This window comes from Rhinopithecus roxellana, chromosome 1, assembly GCF_007565055.1.
Source record: "Rhinopithecus roxellana isolate Shanxi Qingling chromosome 1, ASM756505v1, whole genome shotgun sequence".
Lineage (NCBI taxonomy): Eukaryota > Metazoa > Chordata > Mammalia > Primates > Cercopithecidae > Rhinopithecus > Rhinopithecus roxellana.
The window spans coordinates 90288433-90305666 of NC_044549.1; the positions used below are offsets into that span (position 1 = coordinate 90288433).

The 17234-nt window shown below is 51.5% G+C and overlaps 1 protein-coding gene across 5 annotated transcripts in view; it reads left to right on the plus strand.

The window, feature by feature from the left end:
- The window catches only part of MTMR14 (myotubularin related protein 14), a 54041-nt gene extending 37045 nt beyond the window's left edge, over positions 1 to 16996 (plus strand). The window contains exons 14-19 of one of the 5 annotated variants that reach the window (XM_010369427.2): positions 2424 to 2494; positions 3303 to 3361; positions 3548 to 3686; positions 4589 to 4768; positions 12269 to 12424; positions 16399 to 16996. In XM_010369427.2, the coding sequence (XP_010367729.1) occupies positions 2424 to 2494; positions 3303 to 3361; positions 3548 to 3686; positions 4589 to 4768; positions 12269 to 12424; positions 16399 to 16582 (789 nt within the window). In that variant the 3' untranslated portion in view covers positions 16583 to 16996. The other 4 variants (XM_030927414.1, XM_010369428.2, XM_030927421.1 and 1 more) reach the window with 4 other exon arrangements.
- The last annotated feature ends 238 nt before the right edge of the window (positions 16997 to 17234 follow it).

A 17234-nucleotide genomic window follows, 5' to 3' on the forward strand; every position in this document is an offset into this window, starting at 1 on the left:
CACCCACATAGTAGCTGTCTGTTCTGGGCCTCATGGGCCTGTGCCGTGGAGATAATACAAGCCCACAAGTCGGGGTGAGCAGTTACAAGGCTGCCTTGGCTGCCTGTGGTCTTCCCTCTCACAGGCCATTCGTTTTCTCTGCTCAGCTCTGGAACCATCTTACAAGTCTTTTCTGTTCCCCCGTCTCTATAGCTAAAATGCAGCAGCACTTCTCTTCCTCACCCTCCCATCACACCCTTCAGCCAATTTTCAATGTCAGGGTGCCCAGCAGCAGGGTCCTGCCCCTGATGGTTGCCTCCAGGTCCCCTCTCCTCGGACCTGCTCTTCCTTCCTCTTCCCACGTGCTCAGCACTCTCTACCCCATGCCCGTCACCACCTCTGCGCCCCCATCCTGTCGGCTACTCTCCACAGGCCTTACCTGTTAGTGCCTGTTTTCATCACATGCAGGTCTGGAGTCGGCCCTGAGTGTGTCCCCTAGTTGGCCCCCTTACTGCCTGGGTTACCTTGGGTGATGTGCTTCACCTTGAGTCTCCTGGTGTCAAGCGTGCTGCCTCACTAGGAGAATGAGTCCAGAAGCCCAGCACGGAGGCTGCCCCACAGTGCCAGCTCCTTCTCTTTGGCCCCCACTCCCCCATTTTCCCAAAGTGTGTTTCTCATCTTTCTCACCCTCGTGAGGCTGCTTCCTTCCTGGGCATCTTATCTCGCGCCTCCTCCTTTTGTTCCTCCGTCTCAGCTGCTCCTCTCCCCTTCCAAATCTCTTCTTCTGAATACTTATCGCGTCTGCCAGGGCTGTAGAGCTCTAAGCCTATTCCTCAGAGGCCTCCGTGAACTTCCTCAGAGGCGGTGACTTTGGCATTGAAATCAGTGCTTAAAGAAGCCTCTTTGTAGCCTCTCATTTTGGAACTTGCGCAGAGCTCCGGGACATTCTACCCTCCCTGTAATATCCCTACCCCAACAAAGCAGACCAGATCTGCCTGCAGAGGGTGGGGCTGAGCCAAGTAGTGTCTGAGTTTGAGACCTTGGCATCTCTCCATGTAGACAAGAGGCTCTCCTCAACTGCAGCGTTCATCTTCAGGACCTTTCGTTTACCACCCCCAAGACAATCCAGACACTGATGTGTCCAAAGCAAAACCCCCAGGCCTATTAGTTAAACATGATTGTGTCATCTCCCCACCTCACCTTGGAGGTTCTAGGAACATATTAGTATATTAAAGACTACAAAGTCTGCAGTGAAAACACCTGTTTAATCTTATGTAACACAATATTTTCGTATTGACCCGACCTGGGCAACCCTCTCCTTGTCGGGGGAAGCTCCTTGCCTGGGCACACAGAGAGAAGAAACTTGACAGGGCTTGTGGGATGCCAAGTGAGGATTTCTCTGAGGGAGGGGCTCATGGGCCAGGCCTTTGGGAATCACCACAGAAACAGAAGCCTGGTGTGTGCTTCCTGGAGGCCCCTAGGCTAGGCACTGGCTGGAAGGAAGAAGATAATTTGCTCATGGAGGTGGGGATGTGGGTGGGGTCAGGAGCCTCCTGCCTATGCCCATCTCAGGCTTAAGACCTGACCCTCACAGCTTCTCAGCAAGGGAGGCTCTAGACCAGACAGTGACTGCCCACACCCCTAGTTCTGAACCAGTATTTTTGGGTGCGTCTCCTAAAAAATGTGATTCCTTTGCCTTCCATTATGTTCCTGCTTTGTCCATTATTCTCCCTGCGCCCAAGTCATCTCTCCCACAGCTGTCCTTCCCTGTTAGCGTCTCTCCCTGGGAATCTTAGAAGAGTGGAGAGGGTACCATTTCACTTTATCCTTTTTAACCACTTGAGAACACATATGTTGAATTTGACAATGGTTTGAAAAATCAATGGCCTGGCCGGGTGTGGTGGTTCACGCCTGTAATCCCAGCACTTTGGGAGGCCAAGGTGGGCAGATCACAAGGCCAGAAGATCCAGACCATCCTGGCTAACATGGTGAAACCGTGTCGCTACTAAAAATACCAAAAATTAGCCAGGCGTGGTGGCGGGCGCCTGTAGTCCCACTACTCGGGAGGCTGAGGCAGGAGAATGGCATAAACCCAGGAGGTGGAGCTTGCAGTGAGCCGAGATTGCACCACTGCACTCCAGACTAGGTGACAGAGCGAGACTCCGTCTCAAAAAACAAACAACAACAACAAAAATTGCTGTCTTAACCCTGGCAGTCCTAGGAAGGAAATCCCTTCCTGCCTTCCCCCGGTCCAAGTGCATCTGCCAGGCCCTGCCAAGGCCTCTGTACCACCCACACCATTTATGGACCAGAACACCCACAGAGTCCCACAGCAGGGCCACTGTCCGGCAGGGGCCTTGACCTGAGTGGCTGGCTGCCCTCTCCTGTGAGTTCTGCCTCCTTGGTTCTTCTCATTGTGCTTTGCTCTTTGGTCTCTCCTTTAGATTTTCTTCTTCTGCTTCAATTTTTTGAAGCATATTACCTCCGAGGAGTTCTCTGCTCTGAAGACCCAGAGGTAAGTGGAGGCCTACACGTGTCATGCTGGGCCAGGGCACTCTGAGAAGGGCTGCTCCCTGGCAGGCAGAGGCTGGCCACCTCATTCCCACCCTGCCTCCCTCCTTGTTGGGCTGGTGCTCCCTCCTGCCTTCGCTCTGAGGCCAGGGTAGCGGTCCCTGCTGAAGGCCACTGGTGAAGAGGCTCTTCTGCAGGGAAGGCCATGTTGGGGTCAACTTGGAGTCACACTAGCAGACAGGCTTTGGGACAGATGAATGGTCTCTGATGACCAAGAGAACAGGTGCGTTGCTGCAGGAAGAAGCCAGCCCAGGAGTAGGAGGACTCAACTCCCAGTGCACTCAAGCTGACTCTTGCCCTCCATGGCCTATAGCAGAAAGTCTGGCTGAACACTGCAGCCCCCTACAAAGGGGCAGAAGGCTGCTGCTTCCAGCCTGGGAAATGCAAGCGTCTTGGCTGGCAACTGCCTTAGGACCCCTGTGAGAGTTGGGGTCTTGCCTGAGTTGGTTTGCTTTCCTAATCCGAGCTACAAGCATGTTGGGCCAGATTTGAACACGAACGCTCAGGGCACAAGCTGATGAGAAGGATGCAGACCTTGCTGGCCTCAGAAATCTGCACCTGTGTGTTGGACAGAGCCTTGCAGCATGTGTCCCAGCAGTGGGCCTGGTGTTTTATAACACTCCCTAGGCTAGGACCCATCTCCATGAGTTGCTAGTGAGTTGAGCTGCTTTCCAGGGCAGGCAGGATTAGGAACAGGAGACAATAAAACCCCAGATAGATCTGGAATTTACTGCTCCAGCTTCTGTTTCTAGGAGGAAGAGTTTGCCAGCCCGGGATGGAGGCTTCACCCTGGAAGACATCTGTATGCTGAGTGAGTCCTGGGCCCCAATAGATTTCCCTTCCTCCATGCATCTTCCCGAGTACAGATCAGGCAGGAACTGTTCATCCTAGAAGTTTTTTGGTTTTTTTTTTCCCCCTAGTTATGTGGTATAGAAAAAGTAGGGGACTAGTAGTGGGAGAAGGTAACACACTGACTGATGGCACTGGCTACTTTTAGGACGAAAGGACCGTGGCAGCACCACCAGCCTTGGCAGCGACTTCTCCCTGGTCATGGAGAGTTCCCCAGGAGCCACTGGGAGCTTCACCTATGAGGCCGTGGAGTTGGTCCCAGCAGGAGCGCCGACTCAGGCAGCTTGGTAAGGGGCCAGACTGGGACCAAGGTCACTCACAGCTGTGGCCCAGGGCCATCAGCACCAGGGAGTCAGGCTGGAGCCCTGAGAACAAAGGGGGCCCCCAACAGAAGAGCTGAGAAGATAGCTCCGTGCTCCTGCTGTCTCTACTGGGCCTCGGAAGCCAGCCATCTGGTTGGTGAAGGGCACTACCTGTGGTGGCCCAGGAGCATAAAGGGCTAGGGCTCCCTGTGGGACAGAGAAGTGGCTAGGCAGGGTAGGGCAGGGGGGCTGGGAGGCTGGTATTGGAGGAGCTCCATTGTATCATTTGTTGGGGAGATAGGGGGCCATTTTGGAAAAAGAAAACCAAAAAGGTGGGTGTAAGATGATAGGGAATTGGGAACTTGTTTGAAGGTCAGCTCCTTTGAGAATTTCATGAAATTGAGACCCTGATGACTTTCACCATAGACATATGGCTCAAGATGTTGTATAACACAGTCCTGAGTGGTGGCTCATATTTATAATCCCAGCACTTTGGGAGGCCAAGGCAGGAGGATCACTTGAGCCCAGGAGTTCAAGATCAGTCTGGGCAGCATAATGAGACCCCGTCTCTTAGGGGAAAAAAAAGAAGAAAAAAAAAAAGATTTTGCATAACATATGGAGGTGGGCAGTGACTGAACAGTGAGGAATGATTTTCTAGCACATACTTCGAGGCCAGTAGGCTAGTGTGATTTGGATGCCATAGGCCCTCCATAAAGACCCAGCCCTGCTACCCATGGCCCTGAGCTGGAGAGAGTGCTAATGTTTGCCCACTCCTATGTGACGTTTTGCCAGTGGAAGTAAACCCTGGGCCTGAAATTCAGTGAGGGTGGGCAGAGGGCTTTGCCTGCAGTGGCCCCTGGCTCACAGCCCTGCTCCTTCCACTGCAGGAGGAAGAGCCACTCATCCTCACCACAGAGTGTCCTCTGGAACCGGCCACAACCCTCAGAGGACCGCTTGCCTTCCTACCAGGGGCTGGTAGAAGCCAGGTCTTCCAGCTCCTCATCCTCAAACCATTCTGATAACTTTTTCAGGATGGGTAGCAGTCCCCTGGAGGTCCCCAAACCCAGGTGAGGAGCTCCAAAGCCCTTGCTGTTGGAAGTGGCTAGCTTTCCCCCTTAATAAGACTGGAGGGTCGGGAGCCCAGCACCTGAGCTAGGGTCTCAAGATAGGGTTTCTAAGCTTGCAGGCCCAGTATTTGGAGGATGGGTTAGTGTTTGGTAATAAACCAAGGGCTGATTTGTAGAATGTTTTGAGATTCCTACCTCAAACCCTAGCAGAATGCAGGGGAACCCAGAAGTGCTGTGGCTGTGATGTGATAGTGGGGAATAGGGACTGCCTCCACTTGTTACCTTTGGCAGATCCCAGCCCCCTAGGCGCACCTCCCATTGTGATTGAAGAGATGGATCTAGATTCTGAGTCCCTTCTGGCTCTCACATCTCAAGTCTGAATTGGTGAAGCAGTGAGAACAGATGTTAGGGAGCTGAGCTACATGTGTGTGGCTGGGACAAATGGTGGTGACTGCACACCTGGAAAGGGAGCAGCTCAGCCAGGGTGGCCATGCCAGGGCCGTGGCTGAAGGGTGCTGCAGGAACGGTGCTTTCTGGGTGAGTTTAGAGCTGAGCACGGGCCAGAGGCTAGGACTGAGGACTGGTCTGGCACTTGGGGAAAGCATTTCCTACCACTTTTTCCACTTCATACTCTGTCGAAAGAATTCTGTGAATTGCTTTGTTTTCTAAAGCTTTGAGAATGTCTCGCCTTTCTGTAGCAAATAAAGCAGTGTGGGACTTCAGGCCCTTGGTGAATTCCAGGGAGAAAGGGGCATTTAGAAGAATGGGCATGAGCTTTAGATTCCATCCCAGATTCAAGTCAAGCCCTGCCACATCACATCCATGTGATTTTCAGACTCAGTTTCATCCTTGGTAGTAATAGGTCTGTTAAGAAGAAAAACATTCTGAAACTTCTGGAACCCTCCTCCCATCACCCCTCTGATTTTTCCCTCTGGGCAAAAACAGGCAATGAAGGAATATGGGGAAGAACATCCTCTGCACGTAGGCAGAGCAGATAAGCGGGAGTGGGCGTTCCAGACTGCACTGCCCACAGGGGCCCTGTGTGCTCACCCCTGAGTGAGCTCTTCAGCTCAGAACACTGCCTGAGTGCTGGAGCTGAGTCTGTGAAACTACGGCCACACGCTGTCTGGCCCCATAGGAGGTGTCTTGGAAGTGGTGGGGCAGAGACGGGGCCAGACAGACAAGCCCATGTGCTGGTGCCCCGTCCCATCCTCTGTGTGCATGCCTGCTGCCGCACCACCCTTGTCTGCACCCAGCTGTCTTCAGGGCCACTCTGGGGCTGCAGTGGCACTGTGTGACCCTCACTGTTCCAGGCTGTGGCTTGAGGTCATGGTCCCTGCCTCCTTTTCTGCCTGTGCAGCATTGCTGAACTACTAGGGAGGAAACCAGAAGGTTCTTCTTGTCCTCTGGGTCCTGCCTCAGTCTTAACTGCCCAGAATGCAGTGAGCTCCCAAGTTGAGGCAGCACTCCATCACCCGTTACCACACGCTAGCTCGCCATCTTCTGCCTGCCAAAAGATAGCACTTTCCAATCTTGTGATAGTGTCCCTCAGTCTCACAGGTGACTTTCTGCTTGCAGGACGTGGCTCAGGCTCTTGTGGCCAGTCAGGATGGCCACCAAGGCCCTCTCTTGGGAGGCTGAGGAGGATAGGGGTTGTCCTCCTGACCTCAGAGCCCTGCACACTGGGACTTGGCCAAACTTGGGATAGCTGTACCAAGATGGGTGTAAGGCTTTGAAAGGCGCAGGGTGGGCAACTGTGAGGTGTTAGATCCTTCTGCTGGTCTGTTTGGGGGAGGCCTGTCTGGAGCCAGGCTTCTTCTGACTTGGATGCCTGTTGGTCAGAGGTTTTGAAAGTCTAGATTATTCAGATTTGGAGCATTCTAATTATATATTTCCATTACCATTAAAATTAATTTAGTCTTTTAAAGTGCCTAAGGGATTAGCTTCCCTGCCTCTTAGGTAACAATAGCCAGGTCTTTAATGTGTTAGGAGAAGCTGTATGGAAAGAAACCTTTTAGTGAAGCTGTCTGTGACAACCAAAATTCTTCTAATGTGAATTCTTTGGGTTTTTATATGCTCCAAATTCTACAGGCATCTCTCTTTTAAAGCAGGATTCCCCCATGGAATGAATCTGTGAAGCTTTGTTCAAAGTTAAGTAGTAGGTATGAATCAGGTTGGGAAGAAAGTTCTGTGGGGTGCCAATTCTTACTAACCCCCAGCCCATACCCCTTTTTGGCAAGCCTGGTGGTTTTTAATCATTCTTAGCTGTTGCTGCAGCAGCTTCTGATTAAGCTGCATTTCTGGACCATTGTTAAATCTCTCATCAGTGACAGGGTTGAGGGCTGAGACGGGCCAGGACCAATACTCTGAGCTCACATGCCTCCCCCACCTCTGGTTAGCAGGTCGCTCCACCTTGCATGGCCTTGGCCTCTGCTCTGGAGTCACACATCCTTTAGGAGTAGGGGGGTTGCTAGCACAGCATTATCCATGCCCAAGGAGGGATGGTGCCACCACTGAGCCCAGCTTGAAGCCAGGCTACCTGAAGAGCAGATGAAGTTTGCTGGGGGATGCCCAGCAGCCTGGTTGAATAGCTGAGTAGCAACACAGGGACCAACCTCTGCTGCCCAGTTAGCTACTCTTCCCCCAACCTCCACCACCTGCTAACTACTCTTGAGCAACTAGCTCTGTCCTAGGCTGTCTGCTTGTGGGTGGGAGCGGGGTAAGTTTAGATTAGGTGACAGCTAGGTCCCCTCAGAACCCAGGATTCTCTGTCTTAGTTCAAGTACTAACTGTGTGTGACTTCATGACATATCACTTGATGACTTTGGGTTTCCATTTTCTTATCTGTGTAATCAGAGGCTTAGGTAATTCCAAGGTCCTTCCTAGCTGTATACCTTCAAACCTTCTGTATCAGCCTTGTCAGATGTTTTCAAATGCAAGTAACAGAAAACACATCTCTGACTGAAACAGTAAAGGAAACACATTTACAGTCAGCCCTCCATATCTGCAGGTTCCACATCCATGATCAGCCAACCAGATTGAAAACATTCAAGATAACATAAACAATAGAAAGTAATACAATGAACATGCAGTATAACAACCACGTACAGAGTATTGACATTGTATCAGATAATCTAGAGATGATTTAAAGCATATGGGAGGATATGCATAGGTTATATGCAAATACAAGTGACCTTGAACAATGCAGGGATTAGGGCTGTCCCTCACCCCATTCAGTTGAAATCTGTGTATAAGTCTGACTCCCCAAAAACTACAGATAGCCTGCTGTTGACTAGAAGCCTTACCAATTACATAAAGTCAGTTAACACATATTTTGTATGTTATCTCTATTACATACTGTATTCTTAGGTAAGCTAGAGGAAAATAAAATGTTAAGAAAATCATAAGGAAGAGAAACTGTATTTCCTGTGTGTTCAGTAGAAGTGGATCATAAGGGTCTTCTTGCTGAGGAGGCTGAGGAGAAAGTGGAGGGAGGGGTTGTCTTGCTGTGTAGGGCAGCAGAGGCAGGAGATAATCTGCAGATGAGTGGACCCGTGCAGTTCATGTGTGTTGTTCAGGGATCAGCTGTGCTACTACATTTTATGTAAGGGATTTGAGCATCCAAGGACTTTGGTATTGGTGGGGTGGTAAGTGGGTGGTGATCCTAGAACCAATCCCCTGCGATAAAAAGGAATAACAAGGAACAACTGTATATGGAAAAGCCTAGTGGAAAATCAGTCTTCAAGTGCAGCCTGATCAAGGTTCCAGCTCTATTTCCCTGTAGTTTGTTCCCGTTGCCTCCTTCTGCATGTTAGCTTTGTTCTCTGCCCAGCTTCCCTAATGGTGGCAAAATGGTTGACAGCGGCTCCCAGGATGACACGCTGCTTCCTTTCTCACATCAAGGGGTCACATGAGAGCCTCTTTTTTTCAGTTATAGGTAGAAGCTGTGTGTTTTATTCCCATTGGAGGTTATGTGGTGGTCCATGAACTGATTTCTGAGGTGCCCACCCCTTACCAGGAAGAAAGATGAGTGTATTATTGCAAGGGCTTTGGTCAGACCTGGGTTTCAGTCATAGCTTTGCAGTCCTAGCTGTCTGACTTGGAAAAATCACTTCCCTTCTGAGCTTGGTTATTTTATCCTGTTTTTAAAGGGGGAAAAATGATTCAGGCCCCCGTAAGTTTGGGTTAAAATGAAATAATGGGTTGGACGTGATGGCTTATGCCTGTAATCCAGCACTTTGGGAGGCCAAGGTCAGATTATCGTTTGAACCCAGGAATTCAAGACTAGGCTGAGCACCATAGTTAGACCCTGCCAATACAAAAGATAGATTAGATAGATAGATTGAATGGACGGATAGACAGATAGATGGATTGGACTGGATTGGGATGGATGGAGTAAATACTCATAGTAAATACCTTTTTACCAATGCCCAGCAAACGGTAGCTGTGGTTAAGGATTTGGCCTTATCAGTCATTTGTCTGACAGCTGCATAAAAGGCCAGGCCCACATCCCGACCTGTGTGTTCTTGCCTGGGTTGAGCCAGCTCAGTTTGTGTGAGTATTCTTGTACCCCCTTCCAGAAAGGACTAGCTAAAAGACACCTGCTCTGAGTTGGCTATCAGTAGGGCATCTGGGGAGGTGGGAGTCTGTAGGAACTACAGCTCTGGGTGCTATGAAGAGGGCCCTGGGCTGTATCCCACTAAGGAAGTGAAATGTTGCTGAGCTCCCACCCTCCTAGGCAGAGGTCCGAGCCGCTGAGATGTGGACAGGTGACCTCTGAAGCGTTGTCTGCTCTACCACCATCCAGTTTGAGGGTTGTTTGGTCCCATGTTCTCTCCAGTTGTGTAGTGGGAGAGCAGAGGGGGTGGAGATTGGACCCCTCTGTTTGCTGCCCAGGGCAAAAGGGTTTGGGCTCTTGTTGAAGCTGGTTAAGTTACCTGTGTTCTTAGACTGACTGGAAGGCTTTTCCTCCCTTCTCAGTATATGGGCACAGGTCCTTACTCCTGGTGACATGACCCACTGTAGATGTACCCTGCAGCCAGCTAATCCATGGTAGTATTTGTGGACACCTTCCTGCTTAGCATGGCCCTTTGCCCTCAACCCCAGGAGCCGAATGGTCACTTTGTAGCCCTTCCTTTGACAAAGGCCTCACGTAGGAAAACTCCTTTGTAGCCAGTATGCTCACTCTTGAAAAATCCCAGAGTCTGCAGAAGATGGCTGCCTGCTGAGAGATGCTTCTGTCCCCTGGGATCACATACACTGCTGCTGTCTGTGCCGCCTAATCCATCCAACAGCTGCTCCAAATGCAGTTCTTGGCCGGTGTTACCTGCTGGGACATGGGGGAAGTAAAGGGAAGTGACTAGCCCAGGGGACCTGGAATCCTTGAGGGGAGCCAGTCAGTAACTCCCTCCCATTGGCCATGTTTCCCTTGCTAGTGTTACTCTTTGGCTCTGGGGGAGTGGTTTTGGGGCCTGAGAAACTTCCCCATGCTCCTGGCCCTAGCTGTGCCTCATCCTAGTCAGCATCCCTTCCATTCCCTCAACATTCTGGTTTTTAGCTGTTGTTTTCCCACAAGCTACTAAAACTGGAAAAGATTCTACCCTGCAGCTTGAACAATAGATGAGATTTGTGGAGCTAGGATGCACCTCAGGGTTGTGCCGGCTGAAGGCCTAGTGTGACCTGGAGGAGGCACAGGGCAGGCTGCTCCTGGGGAGCTGTCTCTTTGATTTACAGACTGCCTGAGCCCAAGTTTCTCCATCTAGAAACAAGGAAGCCCTGCTCTGTCGGGCCTTAGGGGCTTCCGTCAGGTGACAGACCATGTCCTGTTCTCATCCCTAATGCTGCCATCACACACCTTCTAGAGTTTAGCAGGAATGATGAATGTGGTAAGTCTGTATGTTGTAGGGGGTTCCGATTTATGGCAGCCTTAACATAGAAAACCATCTGTTTTTCCTGGTCCCAAGGTGGTTCTGTTTCAGGACAAATGTGCAATCATTCTTGGTTTTAAAAATCTCTTCTCAGCCGGGCGCAATGGCTCACGCCTGTAATCCCAGCACTTTGGGAGGCCGAGGTGGGCAGATCACCAGAGATCAGGAGTTCAAGACCAGCCTGGCCAACATGGTGAAACCCCATCTCTACTAAAAATACACACAAAAAAATTAGCCGGACATGGTGGTGGGCGTCTGTGTTCCCAGATACTTGGGATTACAGTTGGGAGGCTGAGGCAGGAGAATTGCTTGAACCCAAGAGGCAGAGGTTGCAGTGAGCCCAGATCACGCCATTGCACTCCAGCCTGGGTGACAAGACTGGAAAAACAAAAACCTCTTCTCACACTCCCTAGCTGTGATACATCAGGCAAGTATCTTCACCTGTCTTACAGATGGAGATGGTTAAGGATTGCCAGAGTTGCAGTGCCTGGCCAGCTGCAGTCCAGTGGCAGCTGCTTGGGGATAAGACTGGCCCAGTGACCAGTCGGGCTGTCACCTCAGACTAGGAGCCCTTGATACCAGCCAGCTGGGGGAGCCAAGGCCAGTGAACATTTTTCTCCACTCCCAATCCCTGCTCTTCATTCCTGTTTTTGGGTCCCTACTGGAACACCTCCTGCTGTTTTTGGATGAAAGAATAAAGGGTCAAGCATCAAAGATGATGTCCCTCTGGGGACTGGGACCTGGGGTAGCAGGTGGAAGGGCCTTGTTTGATGTCTCCCTATCTCCTCCCTCACCCGCACTGGCTGGACTACTGCCCAGGACAGAAGAGGGGGGTTGGCTGTGAGTGGGGAGGAGGCGGAAGCAGTAGATTCCCAGCACAACTTTCTTCCTCCCACCCCCCAAACCTCCATCTGAAGAAGGCCTGATGAAGCTGTCAGGCTGCCTGCCTGATTCATCCCTTCCCTCTGGGCATAGCCACTGAGTCTGCTGGGCTGATGCTTCTGAATACAAACTATGGCACCGCAGAGAAAGGGGGGACTTCAGGACTCCCATTCCATCACTCTTCAGTCTAGGTCATACCCTCCACAATCCCCAAGAGGCCTGTTCTGTCTCTTCTGATGGGACTCCTGGGTTCTTTGTTGCCCACCCTGCAAATCTGCATGCCAGGAAGCATGGGTGACCCGGCTGCCGGTACACCTTCATTTGGGTGCTAGCCTTGCTCCCTTCATTTGGTGCTGTTGAGATTGTCCTTGCCATGTTTGCTCCCAGCACAGGCACACCCTGGTCCCAGGCTGTCGCTCCGATTCACTCTTACTGCCATGCTTTGTTCTCGTTTTTTGCTTCCACAGTAAGTCTGCACAAAGTACTGTCCTCACAGCTGAGCTTACCTGGTGATCTGTTCTTTTTTCTCGGTCACTACTTGTCCAGCTTTTTTTTTTTTAGACTTTTGGAGACAGTGATTGACAACAGAACCTAGCAGCCAGGGCCATGCTAGCCCCCCAGTCCCCTCCAGAGCCTGTGTCAGGCATATGACTGACTGCATCCTCTCCCCTCTCTCTCCTCTCTGCCCCAGATCAGTGGACCATCCCCTGCCCGGATCCTCTCTCTCCACAGACTATGGCAGCTGGCAGATGGTAACGGGCTGTGGCAGTATTCAGGAGCGGGCTGTCCTGCACACAGACTCCTCTTTCCCTTTCAGCTTCCCGGATGAGCTCCCTAACAGTTGTCTGTAAGTGTCTTGCTTGAGAAGGCAGGATACTCCCCTGCCCATGTGAAAAGCTGGTGAGCAGTCAGGAGTGCTGGGTAGGAATGAGGCAGAGGCTGGCGCTTGGGAGCTGGCCTGGCCTCCTGCCCCTCCCCTCTCAGCTGCTGAACCCGAGGTATGAAGGAGGCCTGTGGCTGGTCAGGAAGTGCACTGGTTTGTGCGTTCACTCTGCAGCCTCTAAAAACCATCCACTGGTGTCTCAGGTGCACCCAAAGGGAAAGCTGCTAGACTGTAACTATAGAAGATTCTATTTCTGTATAAGCCTTTGCCTGACATGAGAATTGTTTGAAGGCAGAACAGTGGGATAGTGAAGGTAGGTGTATGGTGGAGGCCAGAGCCAGAGTGGTGCTGGGTTAGCCCAAAGCTGTGCTCCTGAGCAGAATCTAGGTTGACTTGCTGTCTCTACCCGCCTTGTCTTCTGTTTTTGCCTCTGGGCAGGAATAAGAATTGGATGGGGATTCTAGATCCCACACCTACAAAACCCTGAGTTTCCAGCCCCTACAATGTGTCCACCTGACTGGAGCAGCTGCCTCCGGGGAAACCACCTGCCCCTGGCCTGTTCTGCCGCTTCATGGATGTCAGGCAGGAGAAAGCCTCCGGTGACCGGGGGAGCAAGACCTGCTCCTCAGCTGTGGTGCCTGAGGGCCCCTCAGCAAGCTTTCCCTTCACCTCCATACCATGGGCTGGATGAATGGCACATGCTGGGGCCTCACCACCAGCACCGCAGTCCAGCTCATCCCCACCCATGTTGGTGGGTGGAGGCAAGGTGCCTTGCGGAGTTGGGAAGGGAAAGGGGGCCCTGGATCCTAACTGAGGGCAGTCAGGAGCCAGTCAGACCTTGAAATTCCAGGATGGCACAGGTCCTGGCCCTGCAGCTGTGAAGTCACCAAAGAGCTTCTGAGGTCACTGTGCCTGGCACAGCCTCCACTGCAGCCAGCCCCTAGGCCAGAAACAAGATCTCTTCGATTTTTGAAGGTTAAAAATAAAAAAATTGCGGGCCAGGTGTGGTGGCTCATGCCTACAATCCCAGCACTTTGGGAGGCCGAGGCAGGCGGATCACCTAAGATCAAGAGTTCGAGACCAACCTGACCAACATGGAGAAACCCCGTCTCTACTAAAAATACAAAATTAGCTGAGCGAGGTGGTACATTCCTGTAATCCCAGCTACTCGAGAGGCTGAGGCAGGAGAATAGCTTGAAACCGGGAAGTGGAGGTTGTGGTGAGCCAAGATCGTGCCATTGCACTCCAGCCTGGGCAACAAGAGCAAACCTCTCAAAAAAAAAATCGCACCTTTCTGTAGAGACTTCCTACTCCAGCCCTGTTTGCCCAAAAGCCATCTCTGAAGGAAGCACAGATATCCCTGCTTGATAGCACCCCTCACTTACCTGGGGTTAGCCAATGAAACTGGCAACTCTAGCCCCAGATCACCCACCCTAGAACCTACTAAATTTAGGCCCCAGGCAGTACTCCAAGCCAACCCTTTAGTTCTGGGAGGTTCTCAAGAGGAGGGCTGGATTCTGTATGATCTCAAGGCCTCCAAGATTGTGGGATGCGGTCAGAGTTGATTCCTGTGAAGCCGTGCAGCATGTGAGTGCAGCACTTGGGCTTTGGTATCAGAGAAACTGATAAAAAAAAGTCCAAATCCTAGCTGCTCTATTCATCAGCTGTATCTTCTAGTGTCAGCCTTGCCCTTTCTGAGCCTGTTAGCTCATCTCTCAAGAAGGAATGGCACTGTAGTACCTCCCTTGCCTGGTATGTGTCCTTAAATGGATCACATAGCCTCTCTTGTTTTCTCGTCTCTCAGGAGGTTGTGGTCTCTGTCCCTTCCATCTCTCAGAAATGGGCAGCCCAGCCATGGCCGGGGCGTGGGGGAGGTGGGCAGGGCAGTGAGAATGCTCATGTATGGATCTTTGGATGTTCCCTGTGAGTGTAAACTAATTGGTCTGTTTCTTCTTCGTATGCTGTAAGGAGAAGCTAAGGCAAGCATGCATGGCCTTTGGCCTGTGTGAAATTAGAAAGTAAAAAGATCTCGGGCCATGCTTCTCCCCCAGTTACCAGGAGAGACTTCAAGATTGTTCATGGTAGTGCAGGAATCCGGTCTCAGCTCCATGTTCTTAGTGCTGCTGCAGGAGCGATTTGACTTTTCTTTGTCCAGAGCCTACTGCTTCCATCTCTCACGTTTCACTCCCACTGATCTGCTTTCCCTTGAGTCCTGTCTATCTCCCCACTTACTTACCTCAGGACTGTCATTTATCCTCAGATACCCCTCTGCTCCCACAAGCCCTGGGTACAAGTCATTGAGAGGCTTTGGGACTGGGTTCACTTCAGCTGCCTCTGACACATTTCCAGGGAGGGACTGTCCAGGCATTGGTTTCTTGGGGGCGGATTTGGAGCAAGATTAGTAGGCATGGCTGGTCTTAGTATTTAGGTGTAAATACTTAGTATTTAGGTGTATGTAGGTGAGGGCTCTTCTCATGTAGGTCTGTGACCCCCTAGAGAGGGCCCTCCAGGGACCCATCGGGAGAACACCATGTGAGTACCTGACCTTTGAGTCGAGTCCACGGGCCTCTTCTATTAAAGGCCCTTGGGGATGTCACACAGCCTCATGTGGAGTCACACTTTGATAAGCCTGAGTTGTGTGCACTTGTTTCCCTTCTTGACTTGTAATTTCAAGGTAAGGAAAGAAGAGGGGCTTTCATCTGTGATCAGAGCCTACAGAGGCCAAGAGAGGAATGGGGGATAGAATCAGAACACAGATCTTTCTGGAAAAGCGAGCACCCTTTCAGCTGTTTACCTGCGAATCACAGTGATGGAAGGTGTAGCTAAAGCCCTAGAGGTTTCCAGCGGGGAACCCTGCCCTCAACCCAGCAGACAGTGGGTTCTTCCAGGGCAATAGCTTCCTCCTAAGATGCTTCATGTCTACGCCTCAAGGCTGAGGCCTTTTTCTTTTTTTTTTTTAGACACAGTCTCACTCTGTTGCCCAGGCTGGAGTGCAGTGGTGCAGTCTGGCTCACTGTAACCTCTGCCTCCGGGGATCAAGCGATTCTCCTGCCTTCATCCTCCCAAATAGCTGGGATTACAGGCACATGCCACCATTCCCGGTTAATTTTTGTATTTTTAGTAGAGACAAGGTTTTGCCATGTTGGCCAGGCTGGTCTCGAACTCTTGACCTGCCTCGGCCTCCCAATCTCCCTGGGATTACAGGCATAAGCCACCACACCTGGCCAAGGCTGAGGCCTTTCAACAGCTGTAGCCTGCTGCCAGATTTCAGGGGCCTCCTTACTGTTAGGTATAAAACTTCATGCCTCAGCTTGCCCTTCCCGAGGAGTGGAAGCAGAGAGCTGCTGGGGCAGATTCCCTCCTGCTTAGCTACCCTCCTTCCCAGTGATCACAAAGAAAGTTATTTTCACAACAGGTCAGGTCAGGCCAGGCATAGTTGCTCACGCCTGTAATCCCAGCACTGTGGGAGGCCAAGGCAGGCAGATCAGTTGAGTCCAGAAGTTTGAGACCAGCCTGGGCAACATGGTAAACCCCATCATGGTGACATGTGCCTGTAGTCCCAGCTACTTGAGGAGCTGAGGCAGGAGGATGGCTTGAGCCCAGGAGGTTGAGGCTATAGTGAGCCCTGATTGTGCCACTGCACTCCAGCCTGGGCAACAGAGTGAGACCTTATCTCAAGAAAAAGAAAAAAAAAAAAAAAGGTTAGTGTCCCAGTAAAAGTTCCTGCTCTAGGTGGGAACAGTAGCCTGAAGGCTTTGAGGAATGGTTTAAGGGAAAACAGGGCCAATTATCTGGGGCCTGAACCACAAGGATAGCATGGCCATAAGACAGACACTGGATTTGTACAGTCAGAAGCACAAGGACAGGTGGTGTGGAGGGAGGATGCTGGGTCCTGTCCCAGGGTAATGTCTTTGTTCTTTCTCTTTCCCTCCCCATAGGCTTGCAGCCCTGAGTGATCGAGAGACTCGGCTGCAGGAGGTGCGCTCAGCCTTCTTGGCTGCGTACAGCAGCACGGTGGGGCTTCGGGCAGTAGCCCCCAGTCCCTCTGGTGCCATCGGGGGCCTGTTGGAGCAGTTTGCCCGTGGTGTCGGACTCCGGGGCATCAGCAGCAATGCCTTGTGAAGAAGCCAGCCCATGACAGTTTCCTGCTCCTCTCTCAGCTGAGTCCTTAGCAGAATCAAAGCCATGCCTGGCCAAAGGGGTACTTCCAGGTCAGGGGAAATTTCACTCCCCCATCTCCATCATGTACGTGGCAGCCCCAAAGCTGAGCAAGGCCAAAGACGGGTTTCCAACCCCCAGCCTCTTGACTGGTGACCACCACCCCTTGTCACTGTCTCCCACCCACCCCGTCTTTGCTGGGATTCCCATCAACTCTCAGAACTGTGTGGGGTTTCCCTGGGGCCTTATGGAAGCCATGACTTCACAAAGACCCTACCTCTCAATTCTTGTTTCCTGGGGAGGAGGGATCACCTGCACTGAGAATGAGGCAGTTTGACACAGATCACAAAATAAAATCAAAGTCTTTTTGAACAGCCACTCGTGTCCTCATTTGGTTATTGTCTTTGTGGAGCTATTAGGAAGGTTATCATTGTCCTTTTTGCTGGACAAGGGGTGTTTAAGTGGAGGACAGGTGAAACAGGAAGAGAACTGGTGACAGGTGTACCTCTCCACTCGTGAGCCATGGTAGTCCTGCAGTGGGGATAATACTCAAGACTGTTGAGGGTAGTGGTTCTCAGGCCTAAGCAGGTCCTAGTCACCTAGGGAGCCTGATTAG